The sequence below is a fragment of the Bipolaris zeicola genome (genome assembly GCF_000523435.1).
Source record: "Bipolaris zeicola 26-R-13 unplaced genomic scaffold scaffold_44, whole genome shotgun sequence".
NCBI lineage: Eukaryota > Fungi > Ascomycota > Dothideomycetes > Pleosporales > Pleosporaceae > Bipolaris > Bipolaris zeicola.
In genome coordinates, this window is record NW_006912093.1 from 96341 (window position 1) to 122607 (window position 26267).

The window sequence follows — 26267 nt, forward strand, 5'->3', positions numbered from 1 at the left end:
TTTGACACTTCATTCTGACATTGAGCGAACTGCTGCGACCAGTTTTGTAGGTAAATCTACGTTTTCATGAGATATCAGTAATGCCAGAATCGACAAAAGCAAATCACATGTGATGGAGAAGGAGTAGAAAGATAGGTTGGGAGCTTTATAAAAGCGATGATGGTATTTGAAGTTTCGGGTATAGTATCGCTTTTTGTGAGAACTTCATGAAAGAAATGGCAATAAAATAAGGCGGGGTGAGATTCGTTGCGCCGTTTACTAACGTCATAACTATCCTACATACCAGGTTCATTCGTGAGATGCATAGTGATTGCTGCTTGATAGTCTCGTTCCGAGAATGTTCGTCACTTCTGGGTGAAATTCCGTTGCTCTTCCTTCACGCTCTCTAGAGGCAATAGCAACACTTCGACAGATCCTCCCTGTGCGCGAGCCCCTGCCCATCATCTTGGCTTAAATCAACAACCAGAGTCCCTTATTGTTCTTTGTCACCACCAACTTTGGTAGCCGTGCCAGCCTCCATCTCGCTACCAACCCTAGCCATCGTTCAAGACAAGTATCGATATCCGAGGATTGTCTTATTTACCCGCTTTCCAACCGAGATCTATAGACACAGCAACCTAAGTCAATATCTCCATTCACCTGTGCTTTCCCAAAACTTCCGATATGGCAGATTTCATATTTCCCGAAAACGTGAATACTTATGAAGACGAGGTTGCGCAATGGATCTCGGAAGGAAACGACTTGGATGCATGGAGGTAATTTGCATTTCACGTTTCACTCTTACTTGACTGACTCAAATCAGGGGAGCTCCATCTAGTCCATTAAGCAGCGACTCATCCAGCGCCACCAACGAAGGCTCGACCTCTGACTTTTTCTGGTACAATGGCAGATGGTATACCTACACCACAGATGTCAGTCCGGATCTAGAGACACTTGCACAGAGTTTATGGGACGGCCGAATCGATCTCGAATCAGAAGTTAGCGAGGTACCCGCCGGCCCTCTAGTCACCGAGGATGACCAAGAAGACGGTAGTAAGATATCTTCACAATCGATCGAACAAAACACATATGTCCGAGAGGATACGCCCATTCCCGACTGGGGCCAGAGCGATCACACAAAATCTATGCCGCAAGCTAGTGAAGCAACCACCACGAGCCGAGAAGCTACTCCGGTCCCTGAACAATCAGCCTCGCAACCGCCTTCCATCGAAAAAGACAATGCCAAACCCTCAGCTTCCAAGCCGGAGGAACGAGACCATTTTCCCGTGTGGGACGGTCCGACCAGATGCCCATATCGCTGTCGAGCTTTACTAGATACAGAAGAGCTCTACGTCTCACATATGCGCACACACAAAGGTAGGAGTTATACCTGCGAAGCGCCCGGCTGTAGCAAAGTCTACGTTCACATGAGGACCTTGAGAAAACACCAGCGGCAGGCCCACGGCAATCCTCAGAGCGGCGGGTGCGTAGTATGGTCCGAGTCGTAGCCTGCTAGAAAAGGCTGCGAGGTATTTGGAGCAACACAAGGCGTTTTGATTTGATGATGTAGCGCTGATGCTACATTGAATTTGTTTGTTTACTGGTTTGGTGGGATTTTGTATCGCATTCCCGGTTTAGCAGTGGTCGTGAATCACATGGTACTCTGGTGTTCGCCGTGTTCTTCATTGCTCCCAATGACCCGAAAACACTACATTCTTTCCAAAGAGAGAACATCAATGAGAATATATAATTCTTGATACATGGACTATTGTTGTACCGTGAGCCTGACGTCGAGCCCGCTCCTGCTCCATTTAGTGGATGACACACTGACTCACAACAGCATCACCCTGCCCCTCTCTCCGACTCCTTAACTCATCTCCAATTCACTACCATAGCCGGTTTTCTTCTCTTCGAAACAATCAGAATAAACCAGTATTTCTTGCTTCAGTCTTTAACTCCATTCACAATCAAATCTACTCAACGATTCCGAAGATAGATTTCAGCAACCTTCACAAATCCCACCTCTCATGTAAGCAAAATTTGGTCGCACTTCTGCCTAGACAAAGACGTACGATCTCCTGAATGTAATAGAGCAGATGAAAGAATATTTGGAAAGCAAGAGAGAAAAGTACAGCGCAACAGTCGATGAGATGAACTCTACCGCGACCGAGGTTACAGTCAAGATGAAGGCTGAGATAGTAGAATTACGCTGCATACATCGAACAGCTTCCCTCGCTCGAGGAGTGTACACAAACATTCCACATGCTCCAAGAGTCCCGGGCTATCATCGCTCGCCAACAGCAAGACGTTTCGGCGCTTGGGGAGGCCACCAAAAAGCTTGCGCAACGGCTGCAAGAAAACATGGCAGCCTCGACATACAAATGTTACGGAAAAGTTCGTGGAGCTCCTGGTCATCAATCAGAATGAGTTGATGGAAACGGCCGAAGCTTGGGACACTATGACGGGAATGGTTCATGCGTTCAAGGCAAGGGCGGATGAAATGACCAGCAAGTCCCAGCCTCCACAGTGGTCTAGTTAAGATGTCACGGCTCGTTCTATGTAGTCATGGAAAAATTTCAACAACATGCTAATACCGTTATTGAGGTTCATAATACAATATGACCATTGAAGTTCCTTCCAGTCCATAACCGTAGGCCACGGCTGCTTCTCTCCATAAACATCGCTTCATTCTAATCTAACCAGGACCTCACACGATATTCGAGCGCCATATAGACGCCGCATAAATGTCTCTTCCATGCCTTTTCCGTTCCATATACTGATCAGAGACCGGTGAACTCCCGCATGAGGTGAATCTACTGTACCAATACTTCTAGCTACCGAAGGAACTGGAAGTACTAGGAACTTTGATCTTTGGGATGCTCTTGGTCTATAGCTGGGGCTACCTGCTCGGGCGGGACAGGTGCTGCCTGCTGAGACGGGACAAATGTTCGCTGTAGAGGTGGAACTAGGCCTCGCTGAAGAGGCGGTACTAGACCTCTCTGCTGGCTTGAGACACGTCTTGGGTGCAAGGGCGGTACCAGACCTCGCTCCGGAGATGGGGCAGGCGCTGGTTGTTGGGACGGGATGGACGCTGGCTGCAGAGATGGTATCGGCACTAGCTACGGGGGTGGGATAGGCACTGACTGCTGGGCTCTCTGAACTAGCTACTTATCGTCAGTTTTTCCCCTCTTGCGAACACATGTTTAGCCAAAAGCCGCCTACCGTGTAACGGAATACACTTGGAAAGATACTAGAGCGGTGATTAGTGTACGATGCCGCTCTCCCTGCTTCATACAGAGCAACGACATTATCTGTCTCCGTTAGCTAAATCAAACAAAATTCCAAAGCTTCTCTTACCTCCACTATCAAAATCATATCCAGCCGGTACGTCTGGTAGTTTGAGATACTCGTCAAGTTGATTTGCAAAGTTCACATATGCGTATGCTGCTTTCTCTGCATGCTCAAAGCAAAAGCTAAACGCTAGTGAGCAGCACTCGTTCCACTGCTCCCACATTTTACTTGACCGTTCGACTATTGCAGTGCCCGCGGTACTTTGCAGAGTCTTCGTTTCATCTACTTGTCGCTGGATATCTGCATGCTCTCGCGCTACACCTTCGTGCCGCTTAATCATGCATACAAGCCCCCATGCTAGTGCCGTAGTTGACAACCAAATTGATAGTCCAGCTGCTGTTTCCGACATGGTAGGGGAGAGGGCGTAGAAAGTAGGTACAGGAGATGTAGAGTAGTAGTAGATGAGCGAGGAGCAATTTTCAACATAATTTCGTCTTGGGGTCTTCTTTTTCACATTACTTATTTTGAAAGTCGCCGAGGGTTATATCTGAGCTCTCATCTAACCGGCTCTTGAAAAACGAAGTCTTCGCTTGCTATAGCAGACGTTGGTGAGTGATGGGTTGATCCAATTCCCAGCGGCTACACCGAGCCCGACATGCGCATTCAAGGAGCCTCACATCTGCTGAAGACTCGACATTGAAATAGTTCATTGTAGATGCTTTCGACATAATGAAACACCAAACCAAGTTTTACATCCACAAATAGGCCCTGTATATTTATGGACGCATTGTCAAATTTGACAATGCCATTGAGATGGGCTCATACCAACCGCAGCGGTTGCCTAAGTATACCAAACACGGTTTAGTTGGCCTCTATGGTCGATCTCGAGGCTTCCTAGTACACCACCAAATACAAACTGCACACATCGAGGTAGGCTCACACCCAACAACAGAGATCCTATTCACAAGACGCACAACCAGAATCCGCGCCGAAATCGCCAAAGCAAGTCGCCCAGAACAACAGGATCCCGAGTGATGTCATACTCCCTCTTCGAGACTAGTCGGATATGCCTCGTCCCAGCTCGCATTCAACGCGTATCGCAGAGCCTCATGTCCTTTCTATCCTCCTTATCACAATCCCATCGTTCAAATGTGCACCGGTGAAGAAAATCCTCTGATAACGTGATTCGTGTCAGGTTGGTGCACTGAGAGCCGCTCGTGGTAGTAGCAGTAGACGACGGGCGTCATGCATCCAAGCCACCGTGCCCTGCCACCTCACCATGCAGCTGTGCGATATGCGTGCCAGATGTCTCTTGGGCACTTCTATTGGACTAGCGTGCCCCTTTTGATGTGAAGGGCACTGCGTAGCTTCATATGGAGGATTATCGTAATTTCAGCCTTGCAGGCGTTGCTAGGGTGAGCGTGCCCTTTGGCTCTGCAATCGAAGGCTGGCTTAGCCTATGGGAATTTGCCCGCATTTGTATGGTAGCAATGAAGCTCAGGTTAGAATGTGTGGGTTGTGTGAGTGGGACGGCTGCTGCGACGGGCCCGAGGATGCGCATCACGGAGTGCAAGTTTTGTAGAGAGCGACTGAGTTTATTGACTACGGACCGATATGTGTACGTGAAGAAGAAATGAGAGAACGGAGATGTGCTGTAAAGACTGTGGTGGTGAGAAAGGAGAGTGCAGGGAGCAGAAAGACAAGCGACAAAAGGTAGCCGCAGTCCAAATAGATGAAGCTGAATGAGTGGCATCCATACGAGCATCATCTTCAATGTCCGACATACTGGTTAAGAAGGGGGTCAGCATCTTTGTGACCTTGCCTGTAATGATCCCGCAACTTATCAGGGCGGTAGAAGGTCTTGTTGCAACCTGAGTGCTTGCATCTAAACTTGTGGGGCAGATGTTTCCTCATGTGGCGGTTTCGTTCTCCTATGCGCCCAAAGGTGACAGTGCACCACTCTTCAAGATATGGGATACGGTTGTCGTTGACAATGGGACTCACGCCACCACGAGGCGCTAGGACGGTGACCGGCTGAAGAACTGGGTTGGGTGGAGCTTCGTTGACGCGGGACACAGCTGTAGGTATGCCAACGGACATGGGCCCGAAACCATGAACGAGGTTTGACATACTTCCAAACGTGTCTGTTTGGTTGTAGTCGAGTCCAGGCTGCGGTCCTCCATATCCCATATCCATAGGGACAATGCCAGGGACGGCGGTGGGGAGTGGCTGCTCATATTGGTTGTGACTGAATTCAGGTTGCAGTTCTCCATATCCCGGATCGAGGAGACCATTGTCAAGAACAGCAGTAGAGATTGGGTATCCATACTGGTCCTGTATGGATCCATGCTGCGGCCCCAGACCCAAAGGGTTACTGTCAAACGCTGGAGTGGAGGAAGGATACCCCTGCTGACTGTTGCCAGGTATGGGGGAATGGTTGCTGTAGTTGCTGTTCCAAGAGTGGGGCTGTGGGTCCCATAGATGTTCACGTCCCTGCACTCGGCGTGTTTGCCCCAGTTGGGGGGCATACCTGCATGATGTTAAAAAAAAACTTACTCGAATTGCATTCCTTCATCATCGCCGCTACCAACAATGAGATTCGAACCCCGTTGACGCTCACTGTTTCGTCCTTGGAAAGGTGGAAGGGAATCGAAAGGTTGATTTTGCATGTTGCCAACTGAACGGATTTCTTATTTCGCGTCTTTGCAAAGAAGAATGGTAACGAAATCCCAGCCGACTCTGATGTAGAGTGAAGCTCAGCTATGTTAGAGAGAGGGAGAGGGAGAGAGAGAGAGAGAGAGGGAGGGAGGGAGAGGAAGATTTAGCTGATAGGGAACAGTAAATGAAGAAAAGTGCAGAAAGGCAACCATTCAGTTTAACGCGTATGGGTATCATTTCCAAGTACCCCACTATGAAAATAGTGGCGTCCAATCACAAGACACGTTGCGAGCCCTTCATACCAGCCTTGACGCACTCTGTCAGCTATTTCAGGGAAGGCTGGGACTGATTGCTGACTATATCCATGTGTCTACCGACTTCACAAACTACACCCATCATTCAACAATTTGACTCAAACCTTTAACCGTGAATTCAGAGATCTTCAAATGCGATATTTGCTCCAAGCTGAGCGACACTTTGGGAAAGTTCAAGTAAGTTGCTGTTTTGTATCTTACATCTGAATGCTGACACCGTAGAGTCGGCACTTGAAAACACATTCAAAGCCTTTTCGGTGCAAAACATGTCCAAGCGGGTTTGCTCTTCATTCAGATCTGGAAAGACATTTTAAAGCCCGCCATCGTGTTGGCAATGACCAATACCGTTGTCATGTCGATCAATGCCAATTTCAGTCGAAGCGAAAGGATCACCTCAAGAGGCATACAAGGACATGCCATTCGAACGCGCTACTATCTTCCGACATAGCGTGCATCCCCTCCACCATAGAAGATAAGGGCATGGTTTCAGAGGCTCAGATTGATGAGACAACATTGACAGTTGGCTTTCCAAATGGGCCCTGTACTGTTTCTGTTTTCATGCAAGCTGCAATCTCCGGCGATATTACCACTTTGGATTCACTGATGGGCTTTGGATTCAGCGTCGATACGAGAGCAGATGATCAATCAACTGCACTACACTGCGCTGCCAGAAGTGGTCAGGCAAGGACGGTTCAGTATTTGCTCGACAAAGGCGCTAGTTGTAACACATTCAACGATAAGCGCCGACAACCACTGCATGAGGCCATCTTGAGCGGCGATTCAGACACATTGAAAGCCTTGATCCAATACACATCGGAAGGCAAACGCCCATGTATAAACGAGGATACCATGCCTTACCTTGCACTTACTAAGAATATGGAAGTATTTGATCTGTATGCAGGACGTCTAGGGATCGAACTCACAGCCACGGACGCAACCAAAATGCTTGACTATGCGATACGCGCAGATAACGATACAATAGTAGCGGCTCTACTAGAACATCCACAAATTAAGCTAGACGAGGTCGACAAACAGGGACATGCTCCCATACATAAAGCGGCTTTCCATGGCAGTTCAAAGGTCATGAGTGTTATGCTCGCCTCTGGCCGAATTGACACCAGTCTCACCACGCGACCCAGAAACATGAGTGCAACTCATGTTGCCGCCCGATACGGACGCACCGAGATAATCGAGCAAATGCTTCATCTCGTTAATCGCATCAACTACTTCGATCATAATCAATGCACAGCATTGCATCATGCTGCAGCCAGTGGCAAATTGGATACCATAGCATTGCTGTTGAGCAAGGGCAGTCATAATGCTCAATTTCGAGACAGGTGGGATTATACACCTCTACATTACGCAGCATTCAATAGCCACTGGAAAGCAGTCCAGTTGCTCCTCGAATATGCTTCTCCCGAGAACGATTGCGATTCAATGAACAAGCCACCAGAGAATGAGGAGTTTATCAAGAAAGACGTAGTCTCTGCACTTCTCAATCATGCAGATTTTTGTAATCAAAATATAGTTGGAACGGGAGGGGAGGGAGAAAATCTCCTTCAACGCGCTGCAAGAAGTGGAGACGACGAAGTTACGGCAGTCTTGTTGGCACACGAAAAGATCGATGTCAATAGATTTTCTTCGAGTAGTCCTGCACTGATTCTTGCGGCACGTCGCGGTCACATCGAAGTAGTAAGATTACTGCTCGAGCACCCAGAGATCGATGTTAACAGCCGAGAGTTCAATCGCGATACCCCACTGGTGGGTGCGGCAAGCCGTGGTCACATCGAAGTAGTGAGACTACTGCTCCAACACCCAGAGATTGATGTCAATATCAAGGGTCGTTGGAATTGGACACCACTGCAAAGTGCCAGGCGCAATTCATACCAAGAAATATTAGACCTTCTGTTGTCCCACGGTGCCATAGAAGATGAGAAAGTTAACACACCAACAATCATTACGGTAACTAGCAACATTCCGATGGCTCTAGAAGTTGATCATTTGCACGATATGGATTTGCAACCGGAGTTGGAAATGAATCCTGACTTTGATCTGGAAGGTTTCATGGAAGGCATACCAGATTGGGAGGAATTTTCAGACGTGGAGGATGAGATGGTTGAATAAACCTTTCCTTGTATCAAGCAAAACACCTTCACACTTCCACCACACTCCCTACCATCTCTTCACAATCATGTAACTAGAAGAAATACCCTTTGTATCTGCTCGCTTCGTCTTGTTCACATAACTCTTGAATGCACATCTACTCTTTATCCACGAAAGAAAACACTATACTCCATATGCATTTTCCATCCCTTACCACTACTCCCTCCCCGACACCCATCCAGAAAAGCCAATCTACATCATCAACATTGACCCAACTCAAAGCACAGCGTAAACAACTCAGCCTCACAAACTACCAATTTTACTCTGCCATGCATACACCTCTCATCCATCCATCACCCCATGCCCCGCCTCACCCAGCCTCAAAAGGGCACGCACGCCGTCTTCCAAGCCGCCAAGGCGTGCCCTTTCTCGCTTACTGCTACCCCCGTAGCCTCAGCTGCATTGGAAACCAGTCAAGCGTGCCCTTTCTTGGGTCACGAGGTTCGCTGAAGCGGGGCATGTCGCATAAGGTGGTTGCAGTTCATGTACGTAGTGACTAGATAGGCTTGGTTTTCGATTTACCGGTGAGATCAGTGCGGTGCGGCTCTGCTGTGAGGCTGGAGACAAGGGGTTGCGTTTTCGGGCTAGCTTGGGGACTGAGAAGTGTGTGTGAGAAGAGTAAGTGTTGATAAGTTGGACGGTTTGTTTGGGGTGGAGGTGAGTTCGTGGAAAGAGAATTGAGGTGGTGAGTTATTAAAGTGAAGAAGCGATAGAAAGAGTAATGATCATCACGACTACAGGAAACAAACAAGCTTGTTTGAATGGAGAAGTTGTTCATTTAATTCATAAGTTTTATGTATCACATAAGGGAAGACAGAGCATCCTAGCCTGACTATGCCATGACCCAAACACGACTGTAGGCACAGTCTACAGAACATTGCCAAAGTACCTCTCCTGCAAACGATCATACGTCCTAGGCATGGTCTCGATAGCCCTGATCGTCATCGGCGCACGCTGCTCCAGAATTTCTCGCAGCCAAGCTTGTGCCTCAACATCATATCCAATACCATTGCTCTCTTCGCGCCTCGTTTGGCCATACGCCCTTGCGAGCAAGACCAGCGTCTTGTACCGGGGCAATACGATGTTCTTCTTGAGATCGTAGGAGCGGATTTCCATCCACTGGTAGCCCTCAAGGTTTTTACGTTGATAGCCAGGATAAAGGTCACGCCAGCCAGGGAAACGAGGCATGAGGAATTCTTCACATATGGCAAATGCATCGGCAAGCTGGTTGCGAAGAGTGAGCTGCTGGACAAACTCGTTCCAGGTAAAACCATCGACTGTGAAGCCGCTGACAAGGAGGTCGATGATGGTACGTTGTGCTTCTTGCATGGCGTTGCTGTCTGTCTGTGCCATTAGGCTACGAAGAAAGATGCGAGCCGGATTGACAAGTATTTGGCGACGATTGTTGGCAATGTTAGACTCTTGGTAACGGCGATGGACTGAAGGGTCGAGCAGAGAGCCATCCTCGGGGGTTATGACCGGTTGCTGCGCAGCTTGACTAAATGTCTTTGTGAGCTTGCTTGCTGAAAAGCGAGCCAACTTCCAAAGCTTGGCTAATTCTTCATGGTTGCCTGCTTTAAGATGTGTTTCCATCATTGCTGTGATAAGTGTAAGAGGTTGAGTGTAGCCCTCGTAACTTGGGGCTGATTCATGAGCCCGCTCAAAAAGCTTCCTGCAAATCTTGTATGCTGACCGAGAGTTGTAGAGGCCAATCATCAGACCAAAATATGACTGCGGAATAGCGCCATAGTTGCGGGAATCGATCAATCGCTCGTGTGTAGGCTGCCGATGAGCAATATCCTCGTTCATGCTCGAGGCAAGCATTTTCTCAAGAGCTTCTTCTACCGCAAGCAGCCGGTAGTTTGGATGTTTGGCGCCCCTTTTTTCCAGCTTTTGAAGATCAGCTGCACCTAGTGCACGTATTGAGGCTGCGTGGGAGCTCTCAGTTTGAGGAACTTTGCGCTGCATCATTCTATCGTAAGCCTCAATCGCCTGTTCAACCTGACCTTCTCGCAGGAAGCCGGTCATAACAATTGCGTAATGAAGTGCATGGACTCGCATCCCTTGTTCCGGCATTGTAACCCTCAAAATCTTGTAAGCCGCGTTCGTCTGCTTCACTTCTATCAGTGCTCGCATCAAGCCGCCATATGTCCAGCTATCCAGAGGGATGTTGTTGTCGACCATCTCTTTATAGCGCTGTCTGCTCCCTGAAAGGTCGCGGTTGAGGGCGTACTGCTGGATCAATAGATTCCATGTGTGGGTGAGAGGATGGCCATGAAGGGTTCCTGCATTCCAGCTTGCGAGCATGCCTCGAGCAATGGCGTTAGCTCCTTCCGGGTCACCTGCATTCAAGAACGCCTGTACGTAGCCTGATCTTGCGCGCACATCCGAGCCGAGTTGCACTCCCATTTGTTTTGCGCGTGAGAACAATGTCTCGAAAGCCTCGACATCGCCTCTGTGCGCGCAAAAGTCGAGTAGAGGCCCGAATGTTTTCACATCGGGTACTAAGCCGCAGTTGATGCAGTTGTTGAAGCAATCCAGAGCGCCATCAAGGTCGTCTGCACGAACGTACGCAAGCAGCAAAATGTTCCAGCATGTGATATCTGGGATCATGTTGTGCTCAGTATGTATGCGATTGAACTGTGTTATCGTCCCTTCGACATCTGCCCGTCGAGCATAGACATATGGAAGCGCAGACAGAACCTTGAGTTTAACTTCATCCTTGTAGTTTGTCTGAAGCTCCTCAATGCATTCATGCACCTTCTCTGCATTTCCAGCGGTCGCGTATGCTTGGATTAGGTGTTTGAGCAATCCGGGTTGTAGTGGCCGCCCAGGGTAAAATGTGCGCAAATCTTGGATATGATCCTCAATACGCTGCCACCCGCCCATCAAGCTGTGCTGGTAAATCAGATTTCTGATCAAGTTTTGTGAAGGTCTCAGTTCAGAAGTGGCGTTGGGAGTATCTACATAATGACCTCGATACCTTCTGTACAACTCGAGCCAAATCTTCCTCTGGTTAGTATATTTTTGATACCGAGGCAGCTCGACCATTCGTTTGATGGCATACTCATAGCAGGCCGAGGTGGGGAGATTCAGTGAATGAAGATCGTCAAACAACCTGATGAAGAAGTTCCAAATGAAATTTTCGTCTGGGTTTGTTGTGTTCAGAACCCGATCCATTACGTGAGGAACGAAAGTCATGACAATGCAGGCCAAGTCTCTTTCCAGCTCTGGAGATGCCGTGAGTTCATGGTGGAATTCCCGGACATGCCTGAAAAAAGATTGAAGATGCTCTAGTAGTTCCGGCAATTCAGCTACGCCGCACCAGATTTCTGGAAGCGTTTGTCCGTGAAGAATCGCCAGATATAGAGGTTTCCCACGCACCCGCAGGGTTCGTCGTCGGAACGTCCTGAAAACACGAAAGGTAAGATCCCACTGCTCGTCAGACACTGTTCGCCTAAGAATGACATCTATGCCGACACGTATCATGTTAAAATCCATGGAGGGGTCGATGTCCTCAAGCGACTTGATGGCTGGGCCAATCATTCCGAGCGCGATGTACGCTGACATTGCCGCTCGGTACGAAGACGGCTGGCGAGCGGCTGGTGGAAGCTCGGAAAAAACCTGTAGCACACGACCAGGCAATACTGGCCCGCCATCTTGCGCAAGGTATTCTAGAAGATGGCGACGTAATTCATCTTGCGTCGCTGCTTGGTCTTCAAGAATCAAAGTATACAACTGCCATGCCAGTTCCTGTTTTCCAGGCTTCGGCAAGCGTAACAGTGCCTTTAGCTCCGCAACAGCATCAGATCGTCTGACTAGTCTTTTTGCCTCATTACGGGCCTGTTCCATGGCGTCCACGCTTATATTTCCTCCATCAGACAATGTTTGTTCTCGAAGTGTAGCAAAATGACGGATCGCCTGTGGGGACCGTCGTTTGGTATCCGTGATTTTGTGTCTTTTTAGGGAGAGATTCCTGAGTAGATCAAGCGTCTTCTCCGGATACAGAAAGTCGAGGACTCCACAATCGCTGATTTTGGCGTTCGAGGAGAGTGGATCTGTCGTGGCTCCATCGTCAACATCACCATTTGTGTGTTTGATGGGCGTGGAAGATGCAGCTTCCGAAACTTGCAGATTGAGACCGCCTGCAACGTGATACCAGATGCCGGAATGCAGCATACGCCGGTTGCGTAGACATGGCTTCGGAGCGCGGAATAACTGGCGTCCGCAGGATTCGAGGCATGTCGAAGCACGCTCGAGCATCACCCGGGCGTGTGGGAGTGCAGATGATGCCAGAACAAATTACCGAGAAACTTGGAGGAGGCTATAAGCTGGTCTGGTTAGATTTTCCAGTGTGGGGACGAATGGTATAGAGCGTCGGAGTTTGCTCACATGTGTGCATGCCTCCAAAAACTGAGCGACAGCGGTAACAAAACAAATTTCGCGAGAACCAGGCAGCGACAGTGATGGGCAGAAGAGTGCACCGGAGAAGTGCAAGAAACTATGGTACAGGTACAGGCATAGGCACAAACAAAGGGAAAGGCAGACTGTGCGCGTGGCGATGGCGGGCCCAATGTCTATGATAGTATGTCGAAAAGTTTACGGGCGCGCTATGATCTGATGTTCCGATTGGCTTGGCAAGGCTGAGGGACAGCTCGCCAATTGATGCCCCTCCACATCAGCCGCATCCCCACCACTACATCGTCTCTCCCCAACAACGCCGCCATGGACATCACCAAGTTTATCACCGCCTACCGCGAGTCGGCCTTTCTCATCGGCGACTACAACACCTACCGCGACCAATTGGCCCGACGCCTCCGCATCGTGAACAAGAAGCTTGGACGGGCGACCCCCAAGAATGCCAAATATGCTGCAAAGGCCCCGGTGACCACTGAGGAGATCCAGAAGAACAGCGAGTATGGCACGCCCAAACAATTGCCCGGCTACGCGCTGACCAACCCAGGGCTCTTCATCTTCTCCTGCTAAACTCCGAGCGCGCATGGGCACAAGCAATGGCCATGAAGGCCTCGCACTCGGAAGACAATGCCGACAAGAACATCACCGGCTCTACCCGCAAGCACATCATCTCGCGCCTGCACAAGGCCGTCGTATACGCGAATCAGGTCGTCCAACTCGTCTCGGACACCAGCGCAAGCGGAGCGTTGGACACGGATGTGCTAGAAGCGAGGGCGTATGCATATGTCATGGCTGGAGCGCAAGAGTTTGAAAAGCAAGCCGAGGGAACCAAAAGCAAGAACGCATCGCCGGAGCGTTGGGTCCTGTGTCTTCAAAACTACTCCGCAGCGCGGGTCATTTACAGCGCCCTATTCAAGGCTACGAAGAAGGATTTGTTCAAGGAAGTATTGGCAGGAACGACGGATCCAAGCATTCGCTATGCTGCCTACCAGAGTCGCATCCCGCGTACTGTGGGTGTCCCCTCTGTTGCGATCAAGTACTTTCCCAAGGACGATGCAAATCTGGTAGAGGTCGTGCAGAAGTTAGACTCTGCAGCTTTGGAGGAGGAGAAAGCAGCTGCGTCTCGTAAGTCTAGGAAAATTCCACTTGCGGAACTCGCTAACAGAAAGGCAGACTCGCAGATAACTTGGCGCGGTCGAGCAGCCAATGTTGTCGATGCTGCAATCGGGCAGGCATTGGCATCTGTCGATACAGCCTCTTCTGTCCTGGACGAAACTGCTACTTCATCCGCATCACCCAAAGACCGAGCCAACGCATACGACGACATTCTTATCGCGAGCCAAGACGCCGTTGACGCAACGCGGAGAGCAATTGAAGAGCTTGAAAAGGAAGGCGTGGATGAGGGTGATGCACGCATGCAAGATCTCCGGGTAACCAATCTCGCCGTCAACTATGACCTTATATCCTGGAGAGTGGGGCGTAACAGGGTGTTGATCGGCAAAGACGATGGCCTTACTTTCCCAGCTAATCCTCCTCAAAAGCCCCGGCGGCAACGTAAAGATGGGAAAGAGTGGGCAGAGCGCGAAGAGCCCACTGGCCGCAAACTGGCACGGTTGCGCGAACGGACTGCTTTGTACGATGCCATCCTGCAGAGTATTGATTCAGTCAAGGACCTCCGGGGTGCTGCCCGCGACACTGATTTTATTGCTGAGCTTGACGGACAGCGTGCATACTTCCAGGCATTGAAGTGTCTCAACTTGTCTCATTCGTACGCCTTCCTGTCGACGCCCAAACAAGCATTGGCGCTCTGCAGCCGAGCCCTGGGCCTCGCAAGCCAAGCGGCATCTGCCCCGCGCTCTGAATCGCCTTCGACGACCAAAGCACCGAGATTGCAAGTGACGGAGGAGCAAGCTCAAACTCTCAAGAAGGCCCTGGAAAACCTTAACTCGCACTACCGCGGGGTAGTAGCGCTGTCACAGTTGTCTGCCAATTCTGAGACGGCCACGAAGCCTGGACTAGCGAATGCGGCACCTGTGGTGGAGAGGCTCAACGAGTACCCCTCCTCGGGGTTGGTGGACCTGAAGAATCTGGTTACATGGCCTCCCAAGCTGAAGCCTGTGCCAGTCAAGCCGCTGTTCCTAGACGTGGCGTGGAACTACATCGAGTACCCCGGACGCGTACCAGCGGTGCAGCAGGCAGAGGCACAAAAAGCACCGGTGGAAGAGAAGAAGGAGGAGAAGGCGCCAGCCAAGAAGGGGTGGTTCTCGTTTGGTAGATAGTCAACAGTCAGCATGCAGACAGCAGGGGCACATCCATGAAGATCGCCGTTCGTGGCCTGAACTCAGTTGCGCATGCGGACCCCGTGATCAGCCCCCCGCGTAATGGAAAAGACGATAGTAGACGGCCGTGGGAGGGTATAGGCGCATGGCGATGGGCCTGAGACACGCTGTTACTCCAGATTGAGCGACGGGCTCCTCGCGTGAGAGCAGCCTCTATTATCGCGTCAGCCACAGATTGGAGAGTGGCCGGGTCTGATTGGCCTAGCGCGCGGCTCGTGCGCCGACAGATTGCCTTTTCGGGGATAGCGTTCTTTGAGCCTCAGGGGCATGCGCATAAGCGCCACCCTACCGTGAACCACCACCACGCGCCTTGTCGGCACAGCTATTTGGTTTGGGCGACAGCTGTTGTGCTAGACCCTGCAGAACATGGCCCAGCACCAGCCAGCGAGAGCCGTTGGCCGAGGCTGACGAGCTGAGCTGAGCCTGTGGGCGGTGCCACGTTTTGCTTGTGACAACGGCCGAGCAACTGGCTGGGGTACTTACATAGATGATGATGGGATTGCATGTCCGACGTCGAGAGACGCAGCATCCAGGTACTACAACGAAGCCAAAACGAGCCAGGTCCAAAAGAGGCTGGAGGGGCGCTTCGGGCCAGCAGCCTCGAGGTCATGCAGGTGGTTAGATTAGTTAAATTAGGATGGGTGGATATCGATAGCAACCCCTTGCATCGATACGGGCTATGGCCCCTTATCCGCAGACGCGCAGAGAAAGTATCGTGTGTACCTTGCAGCTCAATTTCTGGTCGTGCTCGTTCTTCTTAACCCACACAGCGCCCTCTCTTTGACACCTTCTCCCTCTCGACCTTTTTCCAGCTGCCGCTCTTGCGCCCGTCACTCTTTACCGTCGCTCACTTAATTAATACCAACCACACACAGTCTTTTCCGCTTCCAATCCTTTCTTGCTCGCGTTTTCTTTGGGGCCCATAACCTCCAAAGCCTGCTCGTTCGGTATACAAGGGATTCCTCCATCCATACGTTTCAGACCTTGTCGAGGAGCGCCACGCGTTTCTCGATCTTAATACTTCACCACGGCTTCCGCACTGGCTACCGCTATTCTTCCTCGGCCCCAGGTCGACGATTCTTTTCGCAGACCATCGATCCTGCAGGTTTTTGACCTGCCTGCCTTCAAGACGTCGCCCCCTAGCCTCGACGACAGGCTGCCGTCCATCGGCCACGATATATCTCGACCCTCGTCAAGCTCTACCGTGGCTTCCCCTCCGCACCACCAGCAGCAGCAGCACAGTGGCAGCAATGCCTCGATCCAGCTGCCCTCCCTGGCCACACTAGCCTCCGCCGCATCCAATTGCCCCACCGCAAACTTAGCCAGTAATGATAATAATGATAATACGAGGAACAACACGCCCGAGAAGAAGATGCCATCCCCACAAAGGTACGTTGCACACCCCCAGGCCAACATGGCGCCAGCAGCAGGGCTCTGCGTCGGCGGTAGCTGCGGCCCGCCGTACCTTGAGAACTGGCTTATCGCAAAAGCCTTGGCGAAGTGCCGCACCTCAACTTTTCCTGCGCCTCGCTAACATGGAGTCCAGCAAACCCTCTAATGGCCTCAGCATGACTTATGCAACCTCTGCGCCCGCGACTGCTGGCGGACAGGCAGGCTCTCCGGTACGTCCTGCGCCCTCCATTGTTGGTGTTGTTGCGAGGGCGTGTCCCGCTCTATCGCGCTCCAAATTTGTCTCTTATCTAATCGATAGCCACCACGCATTTATGATGCTGGAGCTTCCACTGTCCTTGTGCTGACCTTTCCCAGCCCGTCTGCCAGAACTGCTCCACGAGCACCACGCCCTTGTGGCGCCGCGATGAGACAGGCGCGGTCCTCTGCAATGCCTGCGGTCTCTTCCTGAAGCTGCACGGTCGCCCACGTCCCATCTCCCTCAAGACTGATGTCATCAAGAGCCGCAACCGCGTCAAAACCGGTGGACTAGGCGGACGCAAAAGGGTATGCACCATCCCGTCACCCCGGTTTTTTGCCATACACGTACTAACAGTCTGCAGACAAGCGACCAAGGCGGTCTTCCCGCGGCGCACCCCGATGCAGATGGCCAGCTCGCGCTCGCCCAGCACCGTCGTGCGTCTGGAAAGATGTCCTCGGGCCTGTCTGACCGTTCGCAGTCTCCCATCTCACGCACTGGCACCCCAAACTTCAACCATCCCTCCAACATTGCACCCCAGCACATGTTTGAGCAGGCACTGCACGGCGACTTCCATTCACCTTCACTTCCTGGCTTCGGTCTCCGAGCTCCTTCACCTGCTACATCGTCAGTCAATGGTTCTCACCTCGAAGCCCCTCTACCGTACGAGACACTTGCTGCGCAAAACACTGCGCTGAAGACTCGTGTTTCCGAGATGGAGCTCATCAATGACCTGTTCCGCAACCGCGTCAGCGAGCTCGAGCAGAGCGAGCAGTCCGCGCGGCAGACGGAATCTACACTGAGGAAAGAACTCGAGGAGGTTAAGCAACGAGAGGCTGACTTGAAGAGGCGGCTCGAGGAAATTGAGAATGAAAGCCCCAGGCACAAGCGGATGAAGATGAGTGAATTCGTGGACGAGAGCCGCGCGGGTACGCCTATCAGTTCTATGGTAGACTAGGCTCGAAAATCTTGCGATGAGGCGTTTCCTTTGATTATCTAACGACTGTTCCATGCATGCGGGGAAATGTTCGGTGGTGCTGGGTTGAGGTAGTACTCGTCCCATACCAGCTTGCACCCCACGAGAGTAAAGTGCCGACGCTTGCTCTACCTGGTCTGCAAGACCGTGTAATGTCTGAATACTACTTCTTGTCGCCAATGCTCATGGTGGTGGCTGTACTGTAATCTTTTTTTTCTCTGCTGATACCAAGTGTTGACGAGGGTGTGCCGTACGAATGTACGGTTGAAATGGCTGTATGGGTTAGAAGCTTGGAAAAGCGGGGAAGACAGGGAAGGGAAGGATAAGGAATGTGTTTATCAAAAGTCTTGCTGTTGGGTCAACTTAGTTACCATTAATGGGATACGAAACATCGAAAGCTAGCATGAGCTCATTTGCATGTACGTGTTGATATTGGGTTGGTGCCTCTACACTAACCATGATGTAAGGATTGTTTGACCTCAATATTCCAGTCCTTGGCAGACTAGAGGCTTGTTTGAGCGATATGAGTTGAAGCTCGAATTTTGTCGTTGAAAGTGAGCATTCATGTATGAGTATTGGTTTGTGCTGGTAAGTAGTACTCTGCAATATGAAACAACCATGTCTGTTCGTTGTGGGTGATGCAATAACCAAGGGTCGCATGTCATCATGTCAGATGGTTGGCAATAGTATATGAACGTCAAGACATTAGTGGGTTAGACACATTTCTAGCCCGTCTGTAGTACTGCTTGAGTAAAAGACTGTGAGGAAGTTTCTTGGTAGAGTGGTGTAGTAGGAATGTCGTCTCTGCAAAGTATTTTGCATCAGTCATGGAAGCTATAACCTTGTTTCCCCTCGTTCATGTCAAAAGCCATTGTGATGGTTAAATGCGATAAACTCCGAGAAAATTGATACATACAGATCATTCTGAACACTTCTCGCCAGATTGACTGTTCCAATTGGCGCTGTATGTCCATTGCGATACTTCCCGATGGCTGTGTGTCGTGGTGTTGATGGAGCCCGGTTGCATTGTTCAATAGGATGCTGTCCTTCCGAGTGTGATCCCCAATGCGCATCACCAGCAAAGATACAATGGGGCCATTTCCAAGCTTTAGACTATCTCAGGACATACCTCGATATTCTCCCATCTCCTAATCCAATTTCAACCTTTGAACCGTTCAAGAAGGCACACAAGCGATGGGTGTTCGGGAGTAAACGGGCAGCGCTAACCCGAAGTGAGCTCCCGCACGGACTCTTGGCAGCTAATCAACCCTTCAGCGAGTTTTTGCATCCACCTCCTCCATCCTCCTCCCACCACTCCGCATCCATTGAAGGACCAATTCATCTCCAACTCATCTCCACTCCGACCGTCAACACCATCACCATGGTTGCCATTGCTCGCTCCTTCGGCGCCGCCCGTGTGGCCGCCCGCGGCTTCTCCAACGCTGGTATGTGTCGCGCCTACCGCAGTTGCTCAAGCCATTGGTTTTGAGCTCTGCAAGCTCATCAAGCAGCCATTGACCATCATCTCGCAGCCCGCCAGCCCCAGCAGAGCACTCTGGTTGCTGCCCGCAGCGCCTTCCGCAACAACGCCGCCCGCAACATCATCCAAAAGCGTGGCATCGTCGCCGAGTCCACCGCTGCCGCCATGGTCGCTGCCGCTAAGATCCAGGGTGCCGGTCTCGCTACCATCGGTCTTGCCGGTGCTGGTGTTGGTATCGGAACGGTTTTCGGTGGCCTCATCCAGGGTGTTGCCCGCAACCCTTCCCTCAGGGGTCAACTCTTCCAGTACGCCGTTCTGGGTTTCGCTTTCGCTGAGGCCACTGGTCTCTTCGCGCTCATGATGTCTTTCTTGCTCCTCTACGTTGCATAGATGGGTGCATTGATTGCATCGACTGCCGGACATATTGGGGTCAACGGTATGGGGGTGCCGCAAGGTGGAAAAGTTTTCTTGCGGATGGGTGTGTGCATAGGGACGACTACTACCTCTTTTCCTACTCTAGTGGCCGGTCAGATTGTGTAAAACATGTACTTTAGAGAGCAATCTGAAGAGCAAGCTACCACTCTGGCTCGCTTTCCTTGTCTACGCATGCGTGCGGAAGCTCTAGCTACGGTAATGAGACGTGCGGATGAATCATGTTAAGCTCAATGAACCCAATTGGATATGCAAAGTTAACGACTAAGCTGCTCGACGCCCGTGCCCCGTTCCGTGATGAGCTGTGCCGACTTGAGCTCTCCGATGATGGGACCTGATGATGCCAAGCCTTTTTACCCAACCTCCGCCTTGTGTGTGACGACGCCGAACCACGCTTCCCCAGCTCGCTTGGCTGGCTGCAGTGCTGGTGTGTGTTCTATGCTCTTTGTTCTTCGCTCCATCCTTAGCTTCTTCTTGTCTGGCCGGGCCCTTGAAAAGGTCAATTGCATTTCTCGAACCCCGCGATAGCTTCCGTGCGGCCCGCACTAGTGATACGTACAACGGCTTGCAGTTTGCGCTCAAGCACGCCCTCGCCCCGACACCAGCACATCTGCGCATATGGCAAGTGTTATGTTCTGCCAACCATGTTCATCACATGTTATTGACCCGCCCAATTATGCGCAATGACAGCTTGGCAAAAGTTTGCGCTGTCGAGGGCTTGGTAATCATCGTACTCAATCCCTTGTTGATGCTAACTTATAGCTCGGGACATCTTTGTTGACTAGAGGTATGGTTGCTTGTGTACTACTTCCTTGGGCCATGTTGACGTGTTAGAAGATGTTACTTTGACGACTCAATGCGTATCGTGCGATATCTTTACCAACGTCAACTCAAGCGCTACCCGAAGCTGTGCACCATCCCGAGTGATGTCAGACCCGCGAACACACACGACCCCTACACACCAATATATAACAATACACACAAAGGAAATCAATTATTTCACAAGGCGCTATTCATGTTGTAACGGTCAGAGAACTGGAATATTGTGACTACTCATGCACCGATCGCACACAGTATCATGCAGCGTTGAGGCAGGTCATGTTAGAGAAATATCCCTCATCCAACATGCTGTACAACCTCGGCGTGGGCAATGACTGACGCAGGTCAATGTAGAGAGGTCGAGGTTGCGATGTTTCAGATCTGCGTTTGAGCGGATGGTGAAGCCACTCCCGAAACAAGCAACACGACCAGATACTCCCCAAACGAGGTATCAGAAAACCAAACGAACCCAGCATTCCTTGCACGGAACGGAACAATTCATGCAACTGATCATCTGAACCGGTACGAAAACATTCGGATTGTTGCAATACCGTGAAACCAAGGTAGATTTCGAGACAAGCTACAACTCACCATTCCGCACAGCTTAGTCGTCATTGTTTCGCCCGTACAATCACTTGAGATTATCATATTTAGGTTACCATAGCCGCCTTGTTTTTGAACCAACCTACTTCATCTCCTCAGTCCTTTCATACTCTAACCTTGTGCCGGTCACTCTATTTGTTTGTATATATTTCTTGTCTCGCTCTCCTATAGCTTGATCTCATTCAGTAGCAATCATGCGTTACACATCCTTCCTCACCGTCGCTGCATTCTCCAGCATTGTCTTGGCTTCGTCAGGTAAACTTCGTGAATAGATATATAAAGAGATAAGCACATCTAACATGATGCAGTCGCGCGTGCCTCTCAGGATGATGTTGCTAGCATCCTCGAGGCTCTCCGTGAGAACAACCCCGAGGATGCCGAGGCCGCTGCTGCCGTTATGAATGTCAAGCTCCGTCGTCAAGATGACGTTGCTTCCATCCTCGCTGCTCTCGCAGCCAACAACCCTGACGATGCGGCTGCTGCCCAGCAAGCCGTTAACGGCGCACAGAAGCGTGCTCCTCAGGATGATATCAACAGCATTCTTGCCGCCCTCGCAGCCAACAACCCAGATGACGCTGCTGCTGCCCAGCAACTCGCCTCTTCTCCGATGCACAAGCGCGAGCCTTATGTCGTTCCCAACTCAAAAGCCGTAGAGCCTCTCTTGAGCAAGCGCCAGGACGACATTAACAGCATCCTTGCCGCTCTTGCAGCCAACAACCCCGACGATGCGGCTGCCGCTCAGCAACTTGCCTCCAAGCCAGCGAGCAAGCGTCAAGACGATGTCGAAAGTATCCTCGCTGCTCTTGCGGCCAACAACCCAGATGATGCTGCTGCTGCCCGCCAAAGCATCCAGAAGAGACAGGATGATATCGCATCTATCCTTGCGGCTTTGGCACAGAACAACCCCGATGACGCAAAGGCGGCGCAGTCGCTCGCTAAGCGATGGATGGCGTAGATTCTCTAAATTTTTTAATGTATTGTGCTAAAAAGGTGGCGTGTTGAAACCTTCAGATTGTACAGGTGGGTAGATGAGATGGGATGGAACCTGGGATGGGACTTGTATATAGTTGGATAGTTTTTTGTGTATTGGTAAGAAAATTATTTCAGGCAATTTTTTCTTTGTCAGTTCTTTGCTACGAGTTGTTTTTTGTCTGCTGCTGGGGTCTTACGTGTGATGATGGTGTAACCGATGCGCGTGTTGACTTCGCTCATGTGGGAAACAATGGTTCTTTCTAGATTTGCCTTGTTATTTTGTACTTCAATATCAAATAATGTAGTAGAATCGATGCAGGATACACTGGATAGTCGCGGTTCTCACGTCGTGATGTGTAGGGAAGGCTGGATCGGCTTCTTGAATGGCTCAGGAAACGTATTAGAAAATCCTTATTGCCCGCAACCTGCAAGTACTTTATTATGAACAACTAATTCAATGCCATTGGACGTCAACAAATTGATAATTGTATGCAGCGATATTACCTATTAGATCCAGTTATATGATGTACCAAAAATACTCTTGATGGATCCCAACCAAAAGTGTCCGACCCAGCCCCATCTTTTACCCCGCATTGCCCTCAGTCTTTGTCATCCCAGATTGCTTCCTCCGTTCAATCACAACAACGTATAGATGCCACAGGCACACGTGGTCTACGTTTTCTTCGCAAAGTTTATATAATCTGGATTTGGAATTTCTTCAAAATTCTCCATCGGCAAGATGGCCGAGTGGTCTAAGGCGGTAGATTTAAGTCTTGTTAAGACCCCTACTGGAGAAATCCGCGTGGGTTCGAGTCCCACTCTTGTCAGCATCTTTTTTTGTTGCTACACGCTATCTGTGTAAGTATGGAAAGAGATGGGGGTAGCTTTTTTGGTGGTGGTGGTTGGGTGGAAAAACAGGTATGGAGTGGCGTGTACGATCGTTCTGCCAAAATTAGAGTTGGCTGATGTACGAGGATTAAGTCGGTTGCGAAGATAAGAGAGAGAGCAAAGAATATTGAAATAAGATGGAAAAATTTTCCGGATATTGGGATCCGACTTTATGTTCTGAGCATGCCGCAAGGTATTTGTCATACATCAAACAGGAGCTTCCAATTCCTCTAGGCACACTCATCACCACTTCTATCTCCAACACCGCTCTCCTGCTAGGTGCGTCGTTAAACTCTTAACTTACACTGGCTTTATGCAAAGGGAATATCATCAATTTTCCATGCATAGTCATTAGCTTCAGCATTGACACAAATACTGTCCCTCTAGCTAGACGACAAAGAGCGTACCCGCCGCTCTCTGATTCAGGATAATACTACAACATTAACTACTATTAACCTCATCCGTCGCGCTTATATCCACTTCTACTCCTCAGCACCTCGCCATACCGCGCCAGCACAAACGGTATGGATGCACCCAGAAAACTCAAACAACCCAATAGGGTACAAGCCCATTGTGCGCCTAGATGCTTAAACATCTGGACTGCAAAGAGGGGGAAAACAGCTCCAAGTACATATCGCAGAATGGCGTTGGAAGCCATTGCACTCGCGCTGTAGAGCGGTCCATATGTGTCCGTCATGTACATCATGCACGCCATGAATATGAGCATGTTGCCGCAGCCGAAAAATACTTCAGCGATCGTAGGCACGATCCAGTGCACACCGTATGCAGCTGACCATCCGAAGAGGAAGAGACTGATGGTCAAAAGGGGACCGCCAGCAATAGCGAGCCCGAGACGTTTTTCCGGTTTTAATCGCGACGTTGCGAATGGTGGGGGTGGCCGCTTTTCGATGACTGCCTGCCTCACGCGCGGAATGTAGTAGAATTTGCTGAAGGAGACGATGCATGCTGTTGCGACGATGACGCCGACTCCTAGACCGAGAAACGTTAGGCCGGTGGAGAGACTGTCGAAGCCGTATTCTTTCTTGAAGACGTATGGGAAGGCGGCGAAGAAGGCGTAGAGGAGACCAAAGTTGAAGGCACTATACGCATTGAATGTGGCGATGATGGGTTCGGTCAAGAGCATGTGCATTGGCCGGGTAAGCGTTTTTGTCACATATGTGCTGACGATTTTTGGCAGTGGCATGCCTTCGGTTGGTGAGAGTGGAAGCGGGAGATTGAGTTTTTTTGCGCGCTGACGGAGTAGGACGGGCTTGTATGATTCCACGAAGAAAGGTGCGGGCGCTATAACGAGCACGACCGTGAAGAAGAGTATCAGCCACGATGTCCAGCGCCATCCTTGACTCTGTGTTACGGCAGCTCCCAGTAGGGGACCTATGGCTGGTCCAAAAAAGGGCGTTGCAACGTATAATGACATAGGACCTGACCGTTTCTCAGGCGGCCATATATCACTCAGCGTGCCAGAACCCATACTCAGACTCGGCGCGGCAAAAAATCCAGACCAGAACCGTAGAATCACCAACGTGGCCATGCTGTTTGCAAATCCAGTTCCCAAGGTGAACAGCGCAAAGATAGGCAGGCTGATGAAAATAACGGGACGCCGTCCGAATGTCTCGCTCAGAGGTGCTGCAAATGGTCCGCCAAATGCCAGGCCAAGCGAGTAGATCGAGTACGCAAAAGTTGAAACAAGAGTCGAGGAGTTGAGTTCCAAAGCGGCCACTTCAATCGCAGGTGTAAACACTGACGACGTAAACGTGCCTACAAACGCAATCCCGGATATCGTATACGTCTGGAACCACTTCCGTGCTGCACTCCAATTGTGCGGGTTAAGAGGGTCATCCGGACCATCCCAATCCATGGCTTTTGGTCGTTCTTGTGGTTGTAAGGGTGCGTCGGTCGCATTCACTGTTGCTGCAGTTGTAGTATCCAAACCCGAGCTCTGCTGTACCTGCTTCTCCTCGCCATACCCGGGATTCACCATGCCTTCCTGCACCGACGACTGCCGACTCTGCTCAGCAGCCTTCTCCACATCCTCGCGGCTCGCCCGTCTTGTCGATACCGCCGTATTTTCCGACGACGACGCCCGACGCGACGGACTCGGTACACCACCAACCATCGAAAAGTCAGAAAAATAAAAATAAGCCACTCTTGAAATTTAATTTCTTTTACGAAAGAATACCAAAAGAATCTTGGATAGTCTAAAGAAGAGGAAAGAAAAAAAAAGTTGAGAAACATCGAAACCCACACTCACACACGAACTCCTAACCGTAGCAAGCAAAACGAAACAAGCAAGATGCAAAAAAAAGGACGCTTGGGCCCCGATCCACACATTCCTCCGGTAGGAGTTTCCCACCTTGATCTTGAGACCCATAACGTCGGTAGCGCACCGATGTGTAGGCGTCATGCTTCAATCCGTACATGTAGATAAGATGATCATTAAGCTAACTCTCTAGCCCTCCAGTCAAGTACACACATATAGTAATAGAACAGCCGCGCGCTGCAAATGCCCCCGCAATGACAATGTCGGAACTCTATTTTACCCTTCCCGATCTCGCGATACGTGATGATGGCGTCTTTGTCGCGGCGATCTTGACGCCAGAGTGCAGATTTGGGGGCATTGGTTTGGGCATTGTTGAGCCTCGGATGTGATGGCGTGGGGGGGAACCGAGCTGAGGCTAATGCTAAGGGCGTCGTCGGGACCGGGCCGATCGCTTTATTTTGGTAGACAGGTAGAAAGGTGGGTCTTGTAGGGAGATTTTGTGGGTGCTTGTTTTTTTTTTCTTGCTGGCTTCACATGTTCGCCCTTTTTGTGGTGATCAATTAGAACATGTTTTGTTTTCCCTCCTGTTGCTAAAGTTATGCGTCCAGTAATGAAATTAGTGTGCATTTCAATTACGTGCGGCTAGGCAGAACGGGATTTTTTGTTTGAATGGTCTGGTAAAGAAAAAAATGTTTGAATCCCCCCCTTCTCAAGGGTCTTATCTGTTACCCACGCGTGACTCGTGAGTCTGCACATTCATGCCGAGGCTGTTGTTGGATTTCACGGCGAGGCCGAGGGGGAACGCGTCGCAGGATAGGATGACCCAAGTCACATCTCCACTATTATTTGGTCGTTCTAAGACTACAGCCGAGCATGAATGCGACAGTATCAGGACTCTTGCAAGACAGGAAAAGGGGGCTGGCATGATTGATAATTCACTGGCTACCATTTTACTACATTTTTCAAGTATAAAGATGAGAGCAGAAAGTCACACGCTACGAGTAGCAATAC

At 50.4% G+C, this 26267-nt stretch overlaps 12 protein-coding genes across 12 annotated transcripts; 7 read left to right on the top strand and 5 right to left on the bottom strand.

The window, feature by feature from the left end:
• Positions 1-663: 663 nt before the first annotated feature.
• On the top strand, positions 664-1487 carry COCCADRAFT_24941 (uncharacterized protein; the record flags this gene model as incomplete). Its single annotated transcript, XM_007712444.1, has 2 exons — positions 664-755; positions 803-1487. 2 exons carry the CDS (start codon positions 664-666, stop codon positions 1485-1487), a joined length of 777 nt encoding a protein of 258 aa, XP_007710634.1.
• A 1177-nt stretch (positions 1488-2664) lies between these two features.
• COCCADRAFT_24942 (uncharacterized protein) lies at positions 2665-3679 on the bottom strand (the record flags this gene model as incomplete). The annotated part of the gene is made up of 2 exons (XM_007712445.1): positions 2665-3143; positions 3337-3679. 2 exons carry the CDS (start codon positions 3677-3679, stop codon positions 2665-2667), a joined length of 822 nt encoding a protein of 273 aa, XP_007710635.1.
• Positions 3680-5040: 1361 nt separating this feature from the next.
• Positions 5041-5370, bottom strand: COCCADRAFT_35400 (uncharacterized protein; the record flags this gene model as incomplete). The annotated part of the gene is made up of 1 exon (XM_007712472.1): positions 5041-5370. One exon carries the CDS (start codon positions 5368-5370, stop codon positions 5041-5043), a length of 330 nt encoding a protein of 109 aa, XP_007710662.1.
• Positions 5371-6800: 1430 nt separating this feature from the next.
• Positions 6801-7652, top strand: COCCADRAFT_91893 (uncharacterized protein; the record flags this gene model as incomplete). Its single annotated transcript, XM_007712473.1, has 2 exons — positions 6801-7074; positions 7492-7652. Coding segments are annotated over 2 exons (435 nt in total), but the record flags the coding sequence as incomplete, so codon positions are not given.
• A 207-nt stretch (positions 7653-7859) lies between these two features.
• COCCADRAFT_72397 (uncharacterized protein) lies at positions 7860-8171 on the top strand (the record flags this gene model as incomplete). The annotated part of the gene is made up of 1 exon (XM_007712474.1): positions 7860-8171. A coding segment is annotated over one exon (312 nt), but the record flags the coding sequence as incomplete, so codon positions are not given.
• A 1101-nt stretch (positions 8172-9272) lies between these two features.
• COCCADRAFT_91829 (uncharacterized protein) lies at positions 9273-12584 on the bottom strand (the record flags this gene model as incomplete). Its single annotated transcript, XM_007712475.1, has 1 exon — positions 9273-12584. One exon carries the CDS (start codon positions 12582-12584, stop codon positions 9273-9275), a length of 3312 nt encoding a protein of 1103 aa, XP_007710665.1.
• Positions 12585-13130: 546 nt separating this feature from the next.
• On the top strand, positions 13131-15100 carry COCCADRAFT_3688 (uncharacterized protein; the record flags this gene model as incomplete). The annotated part of the gene is made up of 3 exons (XM_007712435.1): positions 13131-13321; positions 13369-13946; positions 13995-15100. 3 exons carry the CDS (start codon positions 13131-13133, stop codon positions 15098-15100), a joined length of 1875 nt encoding a protein of 624 aa, XP_007710625.1.
• A 1074-nt stretch (positions 15101-16174) lies between these two features.
• COCCADRAFT_50634 (uncharacterized protein) lies at positions 16175-16339 on the bottom strand (the record flags this gene model as incomplete). Its single annotated transcript, XM_007712476.2, has 1 exon — positions 16175-16339. A coding segment is annotated over one exon (165 nt), but the record flags the coding sequence as incomplete, so codon positions are not given.
• Positions 16340-16695: 356 nt separating this feature from the next.
• On the top strand, positions 16696-17766 carry COCCADRAFT_91867 (uncharacterized protein; the record flags this gene model as incomplete). Its single annotated transcript, XM_007712477.1, has 3 exons — positions 16696-16782; positions 16928-17116; positions 17173-17766. 3 exons carry the CDS (start codon positions 16696-16698, stop codon positions 17764-17766), a joined length of 870 nt encoding a protein of 289 aa, XP_007710667.1.
• Positions 17767-19165: 1399 nt separating this feature from the next.
• Positions 19166-19654, top strand: COCCADRAFT_35404 (uncharacterized protein; the record flags this gene model as incomplete). Its single annotated transcript, XM_007712478.1, has 2 exons — positions 19166-19229; positions 19296-19654. The coding sequence occupies 2 exons, from the start codon at positions 19166-19168 to the stop codon at positions 19652-19654; spliced, it is 423 nt and encodes a 140-aa protein (XP_007710668.1).
• Positions 19655-21312: 1658 nt separating this feature from the next.
• On the top strand, positions 21313-22073 carry COCCADRAFT_91896 (uncharacterized protein; the record flags this gene model as incomplete). Its single annotated transcript, XM_007712479.1, has 2 exons — positions 21313-21373; positions 21427-22073. The coding sequence occupies 2 exons, from the start codon at positions 21313-21315 to the stop codon at positions 22071-22073; spliced, it is 708 nt and encodes a 235-aa protein (XP_007710669.1).
• Positions 22074-23435: 1362 nt separating this feature from the next.
• Positions 23436-25112, bottom strand: COCCADRAFT_24950 (uncharacterized protein; the record flags this gene model as incomplete). Its single annotated transcript, XM_007712446.1, has 1 exon — positions 23436-25112. One exon carries the CDS (start codon positions 25110-25112, stop codon positions 23436-23438), a length of 1677 nt encoding a protein of 558 aa, XP_007710636.1.
• Positions 25113-26267: the final 1155 nt, after the last annotated feature.